This window comes from Bombina bombina, chromosome 1 (assembly GCF_027579735.1).
Source record: "Bombina bombina isolate aBomBom1 chromosome 1, aBomBom1.pri, whole genome shotgun sequence".
Classification (NCBI taxonomy): Eukaryota; Metazoa; Chordata; class Amphibia; order Anura; family Bombinatoridae; genus Bombina; species Bombina bombina.
Genome location: NC_069499.1, coordinates 978,564,988 through 978,580,077, shown reverse-complemented (window position 1 = coordinate 978,580,077; position 15,090 = coordinate 978,564,988). Strand labels below are relative to the sequence as shown.

At 39.0% G+C, this 15,090-nt stretch overlaps 1 protein-coding gene across 1 annotated transcript in view; it reads right to left on the bottom strand.

Moving 5' to 3' along the window:
* Window positions 1-4,356: 4,356 nt before the first annotated feature.
* Window positions 4,357-15,090, bottom strand: part of SLCO4A1 (solute carrier organic anion transporter family member 4A1) — a 402,251-nt gene continuing 391,517 nt past the window's right edge. The window contains exons 12-13 of the mRNA XM_053716065.1: window positions 5,937-6,085; window positions 4,357-5,001 (exon numbers count right to left, since the gene is read on the bottom strand). Of these exons, the coding sequence (XP_053572040.1) occupies window positions 4,837-5,001; window positions 5,937-6,085 (314 nt within the window). The 3' untranslated portion in view covers window positions 4,357-4,836. The remainder of the gene's footprint in view (window positions 5,002-5,936; window positions 6,086-15,090) is intronic.

Below are 15,090 nucleotides of genomic sequence, written 5' to 3'. Positions count from 1 at the left end.
GTGTGCCGCGGCAGACTGACAACAGTGCGGGGGTGTCCCTCTTTCAAATTTTGAAATATTGGGAGGTATGTGACAGGCTCATCAGGCATCATTTACAACCATGACATTGACATTCATTCACAGACAACCATTATGATTGTTTGTGAATGAATGTCAATATGTCATGTATAGTTTGTAGGAGGCATGGCATGACAGCACAGTACAGTGTGTGTGTGTATATATATATATATATATATATATATATATATATATATATATATATATATATATATATATATATATATACTGTATATATATCCTGTATTAGGCTACAATGTGTGATTTTGTAAAATTTTGGGATGGTGGTGTGCCACAGGATTTTTTAATGTAAAAAAAGTGTGCCACAGCAAAAAAAAAGGTTGCAAATCACTGCTATAGACGCTCCTAATCCTGAAAGAAATTTATTGGTAAGTATAGATTCTGTTTTCTTTCATAAGATGATTAGGGTCCATTGGTGTCCATAACATGTAGGATACAATATCCAATCTGAGAGTCCATGTTAAGGATGGGTGGGACAAAATAATGGCAGTTCCTATTTGCTGAACACTGTGGCCTGAAGGAATTTCCTGCCAAAATCAGCTTTGGAAGAAGCATAAATATCAAAGAAAAAATGTAGAAAAGGTATGAAGAGAAGACCAAGTTGAGGCCTTGCAAATCTGTTCCAAGGAGGCCACATTTTTGAAGGCCCAAGAAGTAGATACAGATCAAGTAGAATGAGCAGTTACTCTTTTTGGAGGTGGGTTTCTCACAACCAAGTAAGCCTTACGAATAGTCTGTTTTAACCATGATGCCAAGGCCACTGCTGTAGTCTTTTGACCCTTTCTGGGACCTGAAAAGTGGACAAGCAGTGCAGCAGACTGAAGTCTTTGGTAGCCTGAAGATAGAATTTTAAGTCTGAGACTACATCCAAATTGTGAAGCAGGCATTCCTTAGGGTAAGCAGGATTTGGTCACAGAGAAGGAACAACAATTTCCTGATTAATATTTTCTGAAAACAATACCTTCAATAGAAAATCATATTTAGTCTGGAGGACCACTTTATCTTGATGAAAAATCAAGAAGGGGAGATCAGAAGACAGGGCAGATAATTCAGGAACTCTTCTAGCGGAAGAAATTAGTAGAAGAGAATTTTCCATGACATTCATTTTATGTCCAAGGAGTGCATAAGGTTAAAATGGGGAACCGTGCAGAACAGAAAGAACATATTTTTTACATCAATGTTGATAATGTGAAAGAGTTCATCATAAATGGAATCATTAGCCATTTTAAGGACTTAAATGCAGTTGATAATATCCTCAGAAGATTAATCAGAAACCATCTGAGAAAGATAATCACACCAGCAGGACAACCCAGTGGACACACAGGTGATTACAACTGCAGGTCTAAGTTGAAAAGTCGATTGGGAGAATAATTTCCTAAGCAAAAACTCAGATTTGCGATCCATTAAATCCCTAAATTAAAAACTATCCTCTATAGGAATAGTAATGTGTCTAAGGTGGAAATAGCTCTGTCAACCTTAGGAACTACTTCCCAGGCTGTTAAATTCTTCTCTGAACATGGATACATTTTAGATTTTTTAACCTGTTTGAAGGTGCAAAACAGAATACCTGGTTTCTACCATTCCCTGTCTATATAGTCTGTAACCAAGTCTGGTGCTACAAAAGCCTTAGGCACTTTAGGCAGAGCTTTAAAAACTTGATTCAACTTATTTACAGATTTAGAATCCTCTGGATTTCGTTCTGATAGCTGCAAGGTATTCAAATATTCCTGAAGTAGGAAGCGGATATTGTCCACTTTAAATCTAACTTGGAATAAGCCTCAGGCATAGGATCAACGTCCTCAAAGGAGACATCACCCTCAGAACCTTCAGACAGAGACTCAGACAAATTTTGTAAGGTTGGTGGTAACTGAGTCTGGAGGATAGGACCCTGCGTATTACAGGTAGTGTGAGGTAAATCTCCTGATTTTGGCTTACGCTTACTTGGTTTGGGGATAGCCGCTAAAATCTCTGTCATAGTCATTTGAAGACTGAATTTAAACTCTTGAGAAAAGTCAGTGGAATCCCCCTGGGCCATAAAAACAGACATGGGCACTAATTGTCTGCAAGGTGTCATACTGACAGGATTTTCACTTGTTAATTGGAGATGTGGGACACAATCAGCACATAACTGGTTAATTTGGTCCACTTGAACTGTTTTGCATAATAAACAGGGGGAATTAACTGCATAAATATTTCCCAGAAAAAAATGTTTTTATAACCCACCCCCTCAACAGCTCTAATGAGGGTACCCAATATAAACGGTTAAACTGGACCCAGATAGTTTGTAAGGTCTGGAGACAGGCCCAGGGAAAATTTTCAGTCACTTGTAGTTCCTGTGAGGGAGTGAGAAAGGATGTCAAAGGGGGGGGGGGGAGCTTAAGTCCAGAATAATGTGCAAGCTTAAGGCCTGTGAGAAAAAACTAAAACACAGCATACACATATATTGAATTTAAAAAACAAACAAACTTTGATTTCCCTTGTGTCCACAACTGTAACCTCATCTTAAGGGGTTATAAGTCAATGAAAAAAGAGGGATCTTAACTCTGAATTCCATAAATGTTGGTGTTAAACACATAGTTAAAGCGCTATGTATAAAGGCTGAGAACCCCAAACTTTGTAGCACCTATACAATGAGAGTACTAGTTATAGTTCCTGGGCTGTGTTTAGAGTCTTAGTCACTGACCTGGACTGCAGCACCCCTCCACTGTATCTTACCAGCTTGCTGAGGCCTTTCTCTCTCACAGAATGCTAATCCAATAGAGAGCCCATCAAGTTCAAGTAAATATACTGCAGAGGATACTTGCAGATATACCAGCAACCCCTCAGGTGGAGGCTGAGATGGGGGACCATGCAATGCCTGAGGGCAATTATAGCTGAGAGATTTACCCGTTAGAGTACCGACATGACATAATTGATAAATATATAATTAGATAAAAAAATAATAAAATATTGCTTGCAGTGCACCTCTCTCCTCAGAGGCCAAGAACTAACTGAGTGGGGAGAGAAGGTGGGAGGGATTAAAGCTCTTGTGAGGGTTCTTGTTTTGGACATCTATGGACTCTCCTCATCTTCCGAAAGAAATTTGAATATATAATATATTTAATACTGAAATATTATAATATTAAAGTTCTAATTAATAATTTCATAAATATATTGTTTAAAACCATAAAGAAAAATATATTAACTAAACTTAAGAGTCTAACATAGATGTAAATTATTAGTTTAAAACATATTTAAAATATGTGTGTTTCTTTTGAGGCTAAAACTGCTTCGTTGATCACAGATGAAGGTTGCAAGTGCACTATCTTGTTAGAGTTGCTATGTTTTGCAAGTGCACCATCTTGTTAGAGTTGCTAAGGAATATATTCTGGGATGCTTATTTTCCTCTAAAAGTTACCAAGTTGGTGGATAATAAATGAAAACTTGCCATCTGATTACATTTTCATGCAGTTGTATAACAGAAAAATAGTATGTGAATCAGATGTGAAACGAAAGCTTTACAGTTCAGATTTAACACCAATAATGTTAACTTGTCCAAAGTATTTTAACAATAATAATTTTGCCTGATAGCAGTAAAAGGAATTGAAATTTCAAATGGTTATTGAGCCAGGCTCAAACATAAGGCCTCAAAGTAATGGTAAATCCTTGCATTTCAAAACCGCTAGGATTTGCCATCACTAAAAATAAAGGCCACCTTCATTCATCACTGCTTAGCTAAGCGACTCTGACGGCCCACGGCATTGCTAATTTTTTCAATGAGGTGCCGTTTCCACCTCTTAGCCAATAGCTGTGCAGGCTGTTAGGCATTATCCTGAAGGCACACACAGCTATTGGCTAAGAGGTGGAAATGTCACCTCATTGAAAAAATGAACAGTTGTGTGGGCTACCGGATCCACTAGGTTTAGCAGTGAAGTTGCAGAAAAATAAAGGCACCTTTTCATCCATTTTTTTTAAGCTGATAAATGAATGTGGCCTTTATTTTTAGTGATGAAACGCTAGGATTTACCATGACTATAACCTTATAAGATTTGTTATACAACTATTATTTAAATTACAATTTGTATAAAAAGAATAGCAAAAGTTAAGTAGTAAAAAAAAATACTAAATAATTTACTTGTTTCTATTCTTATACATAAATGAAGAAGGTATTGAACCATTGAAAAGCTAAATTGAATGCTAAAAGCTTATGGTAACAGTATTCCTTTAGATATAAAACCGCTTTGACCATTGAAGTATAAATATGTTAACTTAATAGTGTGAATAATCTCTGCCGTTAAATAATATTTTGAGAATAATAGAATTTTTATAACTTAGATTACATTCTTTAACATACGACAATCCAGTTTTAAAGATTAGTTATGACCCGACAGTGGTTATCTGGTATTACCTACTGATTGTATAGATTACTATAACATAATGTTATGTACAGTATGTCTGGAGAGAGAACAACCTGCTGCGACATTAGGAACATAAAATTGGCACCAGTTTAGATTTGTTTCCAGTATTGTAAAGTTCAGGCGTTACAAAATTGTGCAAGAAAGTGTTACAACTGTGCTGCATTTCTCTGTCCTTGATAAATAGAATATCAGGATTGAAATAAAGCATCTTGATTGCATGACTCCCTCTATGATTGGATGCAGTGGTGAATAGCCCTTTACTTTCTGCACTGAATGCAGATCTATTTCCATAGAAAAATGGTGCAGCTGTGCAGAAATTTGAGAAAAGAAGAGTACTGAGAAAATGGAGTCAAACCAAGTGTCAAGAAGTTATTTTTGATGAGGTAATTACTAAATTATTTTCTTCTGTAGTTTTTCTTGAATCTGTGGCGATAATGCTGGAGGATCTTTCCAAATTATCTGGCGAGGAGCATTTAGGAGGATTATAAATCATCAAGGCAATTAGAAAAAATAAAGATCCCAGAGCCTGCAAAAAAAAGGCAAAAATTAGTGTTTTAAATGTTAATATTAACAAGTTTACAAATATTTATGTTAAAGTTGTATAACTTATCATACATTTATTGCTGATTTTATAAAGGAGCAGGTGACTTGCACAAGATCAGCTATACTTATACTAGAACAAGGAGAAATACCATTCTATTCGGCAGAGGTATGTCAACCCTTCAGGCTTAAGGGACCAATAAATAAAGTACAATTGCACAGTCAACAATTGCATAATAAAAAAATAAAAATCCAATAGTCAATTTCAAATAAGCAGTACATTTTTTTTTTCAAAGTTACTTCCGTTTCCCCTGCACCCTAGACAGCTGTCAGACAATCACAAGGTATATACTCAGTAGGAATTGGTGCCTCAGAAAGTGTGCATATACAAATATTGTGCACATTTTGATAATGGAAGTAATCTTATTTAAACTGTATGCTCCACCTGAATCATGAAAGTTTAATTTTTACTTTAGTATCCCTTTAAAATTGTGTGGAAGAGGATTAATTTTCCAGCATGACAAAAATACTGTAATGCAATTGCCTTGTTTGCACTAAACAAACTTAATGACATTATTCATATCATTCTCCATTTTTATAACAAAAGTTATCTTTAACGCCGTTCTATTCCGTCCTAACCACGCCAGGCTTTAGTGCCGTTAGGATGGAATAGAACTAGCTTCATAGGTACGCCCCCCTGACCCGATCCCATCATAGAAATTTCACGATCACGTGCGCGATCGATGGAATTCAATTTGTCTACATCGAAACTTTGTTCCGATGTAGACAACTTAACCCTGTCATTAAAGGGTTAAACCTTTGCTCTTATGTATACCATAATGTTTGTTTTTTATAATCAATATGTACCTCTCAAAAAATCATTTGTTTACAACTCAGCATCTCAATGTTCAATTCGCTCACCTTATAAACTAGTCCGGCAAGTAGTGTGTATCTGCTCATATCTGAGTTTTGATAAACATAACAGGATCCTTTCTCTGTGCTTTGGTTTTGCCACAGCAAACATGAGATGTCTATCATGGAGCCAAAGGCAATAGGCCCAGGGATTGCCCCTGCATAACAATCACAATAAAGTAAAAAGTTAAGGTTTCTTTAATAAAATAGTTAAAACTTCACATTACTAGAAATACTTACAAAAAAATCTAGTTGCATATACCCTCTAATTGGAGAAATAATGTTATGCTATCACTGGTAAACAGGACCATATTGAGATGATGGAAACTCTGGGCACATCCTCGTAAACCCATTATCCCATTTAGATAGGAAATAGAAACCCTGAAAAAGATGCTATTTCTGTCCATATAGATCTGTTCTGAACATCATCTACGTATCCCTTCTATTGATCAAAACTTGTTTGTACCAAGCTAGGACGTACACTACTAAGATTAAAAATTGCATGAACACTTCCATGTGTACATTTCATTACCTTCTTAAACGAGAGTTGAAAGAGTGTCCCCCATATTTATTATGAGAAGTAATGCATGCCACATCCAAAAAGCTACATAATGGGTCATTACCTTTCTCATTCTTTATCCCTTTTGGTTTTTAATAGGTCTATAATGCTCTGCTACCACAACAATATGTTTAACATTCTTTGCGGTTAAAAAAGAAGTTGCTTAAAGGTGACTGTAAATTTTTATGTCACCCCATTAATGTGTTCCTAATGGTCCATTTCACCTACTGCAGGATTTTTTTTATACCATTGCTCCTTTATATTTATTTTGTTGTTTGCAATTTTGCATGTTCACCTATACTGAACATATGGATACTGCAGTATTCTCTATTGAAAAGCTATGTAAACTAGAGGCACCAGCAGAAATAAAATCCAGTAGGAGAGTCCAGCACATTTAACAGCTTGTTACTGCATCAGATATGAATAACATAAATTTTGCTTACCAGATAATTTTATTTCCTTCTGTATAAGGAGAGTCCACGGCTTCATTCCTTACTGTTGGGAAATACTGAACCTGGCCACCAGAAGGAGGCAAAGACACCCCAGCCAAAGGCTTAAATACCTCTCCCACTTCCCCTTCCCCTAGGTCATTCTGCCGAGGGAACAAGGAACAGAAGGAGAAATATCAGGGTATAAAAGGTACCAGAAGAAAAATATAATTTAAGGGGCTGTCCACGGCTTCATTCCTTACTGTTGGGAAACTTATTGTCATAGGTCACTGTACCTTTAAATCATTTAGACCTGCCCTCTTAGTACTTCCCCTATAACGGTGAGAACAGAACACCTGTAACCTGCTTGATTATTGAAGTCTATTTGCTGAGATAGTCCGTGTACTAGGATTAATCTTACCTGGAATCCTCAGTCAAGCCTTAAACTAAAGAAGAGAAACGGATTTACATTTTTCACATCTCAGAATCTGTCGGTTCTAATTCCTTCACCTGGTTAACTGCCTTTCAGATCTAACTCTGTGTCAGACCGCTGACGTCATTCCCTGTCGCCCGCAGCTCCTCAGCAGCATCACTCAGCACAAACCGCCGGTGAGCGTCTCCACCACTAACTGCTGTCAGTACAGCTCCGCTACTGCTCCGCTGGGTCAATTGATTCCGCTGTCATATTGGGGATCCTTGGAACATCAAGCCGCAAGTATCAAATCACAGTGCCTTGCTTTACTGAACTGTTATATGTATCTAATACCACGCTTGAAAGCTCACTAACATAGCTAATCCTAGCTCTTTAAACCTGCCTAATTTGTACAAGGTAATACTTGCCAGCCGAACTGCTTTTCTTTTGACGAGTTTGCTTTTTGTTCCATGCCACGCTGCAATCCACAAAACATTCTTTCCTGCTGACTAGTTAACCCGTTAGTGCCTAAAAATCTCACCCCTGTTACTGAACTCTAGTCTTATTTGTATCATAAGACAAGTGTGTGAATACAAATTTACTTTCCTTAGAATTTAAGAAATATCTACAAAATTACATTCTGTTGTGAGACTTTAATTATTACACTGTGTTTGAGGAATCAGCATATGATACTTATACCCACGCTCTAAAGGACACTGAAACTAACAGGAGGGACAAAAAGAAAGGCGGGCCCTAATTTGAGGGCACCACAGCCTGCAAAACCTTCCTCCCGAAGGCTGCTTACGCTGAAGCAAAAACATCAAACTTGTAAATTTAGAAAAAGTATGTAAGGAGGACCAGGTAGCCATCTTACAAATCTGATCCATAGAGGCCTCGTTCTTAAAGGCCCAAGAGGAAGCCACTGCTCTAGTAGTTTCTCTGAGGAGGTTTATGTCCCGCTGTCTCATAAGCTAAGCGAATAACATATCTTAACCAAAAAGATAAGGAAGTCGAAGAGACCTTCTGACCCTTAGGCTTCCCAGAATAGGCAACAAGCAAGGAAGAAGCTTGTCTAAAATCCTTAGTAGCCTGAAGATAAAACTTCAAGGCTTGAACCACGTTCAAATTATGAAGCAAATGTTCCTTCGAAGAAGAAGGATTAGGACACAAGGAAGGAACCACAATCTCTTGATTGATGTTGCGGTCTGACACGACCTTAGGGAGGAACCCTAACTTAGTACGTAGGACAGCCTTATCAGAGTGGAACACCAGGTAAGGAGGCTCACATTGCAAAGCAGCAATCTCAGAAACTCTGCATGCAGAAGCAATAGCCAGTAGAAAAAGAACCTTCCAGGACAACAACTTAATGTCGATTTCATGCATAGGCTCAAACGGAGTCCGTTGCAAAACCTTAAGAACCAGATTCAGACTCCAAGGAGGAACCTTAGATCTGAACAGAGGTCTGATCCTAAGCAGAGCCTTAACAAAAAACTGTACATCTGGAAGCTGCAAGAGCCTCTTGTGCAGTAAAACAGACAGGGCTGAAATCTGTCCCCTCAGGGAACTGGCTGAAAGACCCTTCTCCAGTCCATCCTGGAGAAACAATAGAATCCTGGCAACCTTAACTTTATGCCAGGGAAATCCACGCTCTTCACACCAGAATAAATAGGTTCTCCACACCTTATGACAGATGCGACGAGTAACCGGCTTACGAGTTTGAATGAGAGTATCAATAACTCTTTTAGAAAACCCTCTCTTGGTAAGGACTAAGCATTCAATCTCCACGCAGTCAGCCTCAGAGAATCTAGATCTTGATAAACAAAAGGACCTTGTTCCAGCAGATCCCTGCGACAAAGGTAACCTCCATGGAGGAGATGACAGCCTCACTAGATACGCGAACCACAAACTTCGCAGCCACGATGGAGCAACCAGTATTACGGATGCCTGCTCCTGCTTGATGCGGGCCATTAGATGAGGAAGGAGTGGTAACGGCGGGAAAAGATAGATTAGACTGAACCTCCAAGGCACTGCTAATGCATCTATTAGCTCCGCCTGAAGATCCCTGGACCTCAACGTATATCTGGGTAGCTTGGTATTGAGACGAGACGCCATGAGATCTATCTCCGGCGTCCACCACCTGTTGCATATCTGCAAACACTTTGGGATGGAGAGATCATTCCCCTGGTTGAAAGGATTGTCTGCTGAGAAAATTTGCTTGCCAGTTGTCTACACCCGGAATGTGGATCGCTGACAGCGAACAGCTGTGGGCCTCCACCCACTTCAGAATCCAAGATACTTTCCTCATTGCTTCTTATTCCCCCCTGATGGTTGATGTAAGCCATGATGTTATATTGTCTTATTGGAATCTGATAAACCGAGACAAACCCAGAAGAGGCCAAGTCTTCAGAGCATTGTAGATTGCTCGAAGTTCCAGAATGTTGATCGGGAGGGAGCGTTCCTCCTGAGACAACAGGCCCTGTGCCTTCTTGGCACCCCAAACAACTCCCCATCCTGATAGACTTGCGTCCGTATTCACAATCTCCCAGGATGGTCTTAGAAAGGATGTCCCTCGGGAAAGATAATCTGGACAGAGCCACCAAGAGAGCTATTCTCTCGACCTTCTATCTAGGGAAATCTGTTGAGACAGATCCGAATGATTGCCGTTCCACTGCCTCAGCATGCACAGCTGTAATGGTCTGAGATGGAACCTGGAAAAGGGAATTATGTCCATGCTGGACACCAATTACCTCCATACACTGAGCCACAGATGGCCTTAAGGAGGTCCGGAGGGCAAGACATGCTGAGGCTAGCTTGCAATGTCTCTGGTCTGTTGGAAATATCCTCATGGATATTGAGTCTATTATAGTACCCAAGAATTCTACCCTGGTGATTAGAATAAGAGAACTCTTTTCTAAATTTATCTTCCATCCATGAGATCGAAGAAGAGAGAGATGAGATACCGAATAGTCCTCTGCCAGATGAAAAGATGGTGCTTGAACCAGAATGTCGTCCAAGTAGGGAGCTACTGTTATACCTTGGGTTCTGGCGAGCCCCTAGAACCTTTGTAAAGATTCTTGGAGCAGTAGCTGGAAGTGCTTCCTTGTGGGTTGGAACGTGAAGGTAGGCATCCTTCAGATCTATAGTTGTCATGAACTGTCCTTCCTGAACTTGTTTAAGCACTTTAGGTCCAGAATTGGGTGGAAAGATCCCTCCTTCTTTGGGACCACGAACAGGTTTGAATAGTATCCTAAACCTCTTTCTGCAATAGGAACCGGGACAATGACCCCTAAGGAGGACAGATCCTGCACGCACCCCAGAAAGAATTTCCTCTTCTCTGGTTTTGACAACAGGCTTGAGAGGAGAAATCTGCCCATGGGTGGTTGAGATTTGAAACATATCTTGTATCCCTGAGATATGACCTCCAGGACCCATGGATCCTGTAAGTCCCTGAACCAAGCGTCTGAAAACAGCGACATGTGGTATTGTGAGAATAGGTGGCGCAAATGAATGCTATTCCCCTATGTATAATGAATTGTATTGGTTCGGTTTTGTTGTTACTGATGATTCAATTTCCTAAATTCAATTTGGTAAGTTTAGCGAGTATCGCTATGAACGCTGTATGGCGGAAATGGATGCTATTCCTCAATGTGTAATGTATTGTGTTAGTTTCAATATAGTAAATTTAGCGTATCGCTATGCCTTAATTTTAAATATATGTTCTTGTATATGCTCCGCTTATATCGCTATATGTGATAGATTACTCCTTATTTGTAAATACGACCAAAGGACTGGGTTATAATGTATACAATTTTATTAAATCGCAAAAAAATATATATATATTAGCATAAGATTAAATTGACACCGGTGTCTACTTGTAATCAGTAAAATACTTTTAAAACAGATAAAATATGTTAAAATCTTAATTATCACAGGTTATGTTGTTGACATTATCTATGATGCATTTATATAAACGATACTTTGTATATAGTTCAGATTTGTAATTTCTGATTTCTTGCTTTGGCTTTGATTTACCATACAATTGGGCAAGGTATAAGCGATATCTGTCACACTAAATAAATGTGTGCGAAATAGTACCTTATAGTGTATCTGTTTGATGACACTTTATTAGTTGAAGGATAGTGCGGTTAAATAAATGCCGCTGGTTTTGGATTCCTTCAATGACTTCGCTTGCTTCAGTAGCTATGAGGTTTTTTCGGTGTTGAATTGCACAAGCGGTTAAATATATGCAGCTGGATGATCCTTTCTGTGGTTGGTGATCAGCCTTCTGAAATGAATATAGGTTGGTGTTTTTTTCGTGGTTGTTTTGAGCTTAACTTTGATGTGAATGTTTGTGCGGTTCCCGTGACCGCTCTGTATCTTTTTCCCTTGTCGGTCAGTGACCGATCGAACTTCTTAAGTGTTGATGGTTCCTGATGTTATCTTTAATGCGGTTATATTTCAACCGTCAGGTGAGGATTCCTATGCCGCTTCGGTAGGCTGTTCTGTGTCTTTGTTTTTTCTTTGTCGGTCAGTGACCGATCTGGCTGCTGTAGTTTCAAAGTGTGCAGCTACAAAGATGTTGAAGAAGTTTCCACTGTAACTGTTTGATGTTTAGTGCGGTTAAATATACGCCGCCAAATAGATGTTTGTAGTTTCAGATGGATTCAGCTGAAAATACCTTATTTTTTGATATGTAGTTAGAAGCGCTCCTCTCGTGTCTCTCAAATCCGTGTATTGGTGCTCTGGTATCTACGCGTTTCGGCTTCAAAGCCTTTGTCAAGAACTTGATCAGGAACCATCAACACAAGAAGTTCGATCGGTCACTGACCGACAAGGGAAAAAGATACAGAGCGGTCACGGGAACCGCACAAACATTCACATCAAAGTTAAGCTCAAAACAACCACGAAAAAAACACTAACCTATATTCATTTCAGAAGGCTGATCACCAACCACAGAAAGGATCATCCAGCGGCATATATTTAACCGCTTGTGCAATTCAACACCGAAAAAACCTCATAGCTACTGAAGCAAGCGAAGTCAATGAAGGAATCCAAAACCAGCGGCATTTATTTAACTGCACTATCCTTCAACTAATAAAGTGTCATCAAACAGATACACTATAAGGTACTATTTCGCACACATTTATTTAGTGTGACAGATATCGCTTATACCTTGCCCAATTGTATGGTAAATCAAAGCCAAAGCAAGAAATCAGAAATTACAAATCTGAACTATATACAAAGTATCGTTTATATAAATGCATCATAGATAATGTCAACAACATAACCTGTGATAATTAAGATTTGAACATATTTTATCTGTTTTAAAAGTATTTTACTGATTACAAGTAGACACCGGTGTCAATTTAATCTTATGCTAATATATATATATTTTTTTGTGATTTAATAAAATTGTATAAATTATAACCCAGTCCTTTGGTCGTATTTACAAATAAGGTGTAATCTATCACATATAGCGATATAAGCGGAGCATATACAAGAACATAAATTTAAAATTAAGGCATAGCGATACGCTAAATTTACTATATTGAAACTAACACAATACATTACACATTGAGGAATAGCATCCATTTGCGCCATATAGCGTTCATAGCGATACTCGCTAAACTTACCAAATTGAATTTAGGAAATTGAATCATCGGTAACAACAAAACCGAACCAATACAATTCTTTATACATAGGGGAATAGCATTCATTTGCGCCACCTATTCTCACAATACCACATTTCTAAAAAACATTGGGATAAAGTTTTTTCAAAGGTGTGCTAAAATTCCCCATCCTAATTTACAGTCTAAACATATCCTCATAAAAACAGCGACAGTCTGCCCCCTACACGAACCAGAGCCGGATCGGGGACAGTTCCTTCATGCCGACTTGGTCTCGGGTTCTTGTTCTGCTTGGATTTATTCCAGGATTGAGCCGGCTTCCAAGTGCTCTTGGTTTGCTCGGACTTAGAGGAGGACTGCTGACGTTTTTTTTTTTTCAGAACGAAAGGAACGAAAATTAGATCCTTGTCCCTTAGACTTATTCTTTTTATCCTGCGGTAGGAAGGCACCCTTGCCCCCTGTAACCGTGGAGATAATAGAGTCCAGGCCTGGACCAAATAAAATATTTCCTTTAAAGGGAAAGTAGTCTAGACTTAGAGGTTATGTCCGCAGACCAGGACTTCAGCCAGAGCGCCCGACGGGTCTGTACTGAAAAAACAGAAATCTTAGCATTCAGGCGAATAATCTGCATGTTTGCATCACAGATAAAAGAATTAGCAATTCATTCTTTCTTGGATAACGTTGAGGGGACCCTCCACCTCGATCAAATCCACTAAGGAATCGCACCAGTAGGCCGCAGCTCCAGCAACCGAGGCAACAGCCGCTGCCGGTTGAATCAAGTATCCAGTATGCTGAAACATTTTTCTGAGAAACGTTTCCATCTTCTTATCTATCGGCTCTCTGAAGGACGAGCTATCCTCAAGTGGGATAGTAGTACGCTTGGCTAGCGTGGAGATAGCACCAACTGCGACGAAAGGCAAAGAATGACTGGGGGATAGGGAAAGTGGGAGAGGCATTTAAGCCTTTGGCTGGGGTGTCTTTGCCTCCTCCTGGTGGCCAGGTTCAGTATTTACCAACAGTAAGGAATAAAGCCATGGACTCTCCTTATATTAAGAAGGAAACATTGAACTCTTATCAGCTAAAATTTGGCATTTATTTAAAACAAGCAAATAATATATGTAATACCTTCAACAAACAGTTCCAAAATATTTGCTCATTCCTACAGTCAATAGCAAAATCAAAGCTCTTCCCCAAAATAATAACACGCAGTTTTGCACAATAATATCTTTGCTTTATCTGTAGTTTAGATAAGTGGAATGTATATAACATGTCCTAATTTTCAGCAGAATTAAAAAAAATAAAATAAAATAAGTTTACATTTTGTAATAAATGTTAATCTGAAATAGGATATGAAACCTAAAATTTTTCTCGCATGATTCAGATGGAGCCTGAGATTATAAACAACTTTTACTTTAATTTACTTCTAATTTTTCTTTGTTCTCTTGGTATCTCTTTTTGAAAAGCAGGCACATAAGCTTAGGGGCACTATATGGCAGAAGTTTTGCAAGAATGTTATCCATTTGCAAGAGCACTAGATGGCAGCACTATTTCCTGCCATGTAGTGCTCCAGATACCAATCTAGCGGCTAGATTACGAGTTTTGCGTTATGAGGGGTGCGGTGCTAACTTGCACGTTATTGTCACCGCTCACTTCCCTACAGCGCTGGTATTACAGGTTTTAATAAACCCAGCGTTAAAAGGCAAGAAGTGAGCGTAGAGCAAAATTGAGCTCCATACCGCACTTCAATACCAGCGCTGCTTAAGTCAGCGGTGAGCTCGTTGTACGTGCTCGTGCACAATTTCCCCATAGACAGAGCCGGCTGAAAAAAAGCCTAACACCTGCAAAAAAGCAGCGTAAAGCTCAGTAACGCAGCCCCATTGATTCCTATTGGGAAACATATTTTTTGTTTACACCTAACACCCTAACATGAACCCTGAGTCTAAACACCCCTAATTTTACACTTATTAACCCCTAATCTGCCGTTCCGGACATCGCCCAGACATTGCCGCCACTATAATAAATATATTAACCCCTAAACCGCCGCACTCCCGCATCGCAAACACTAGTTAAATAGTATTAACCCCTAATCTGCCGTCCCTAACATCGCCGCCACCTACCTACATTTATTAACCCCTAA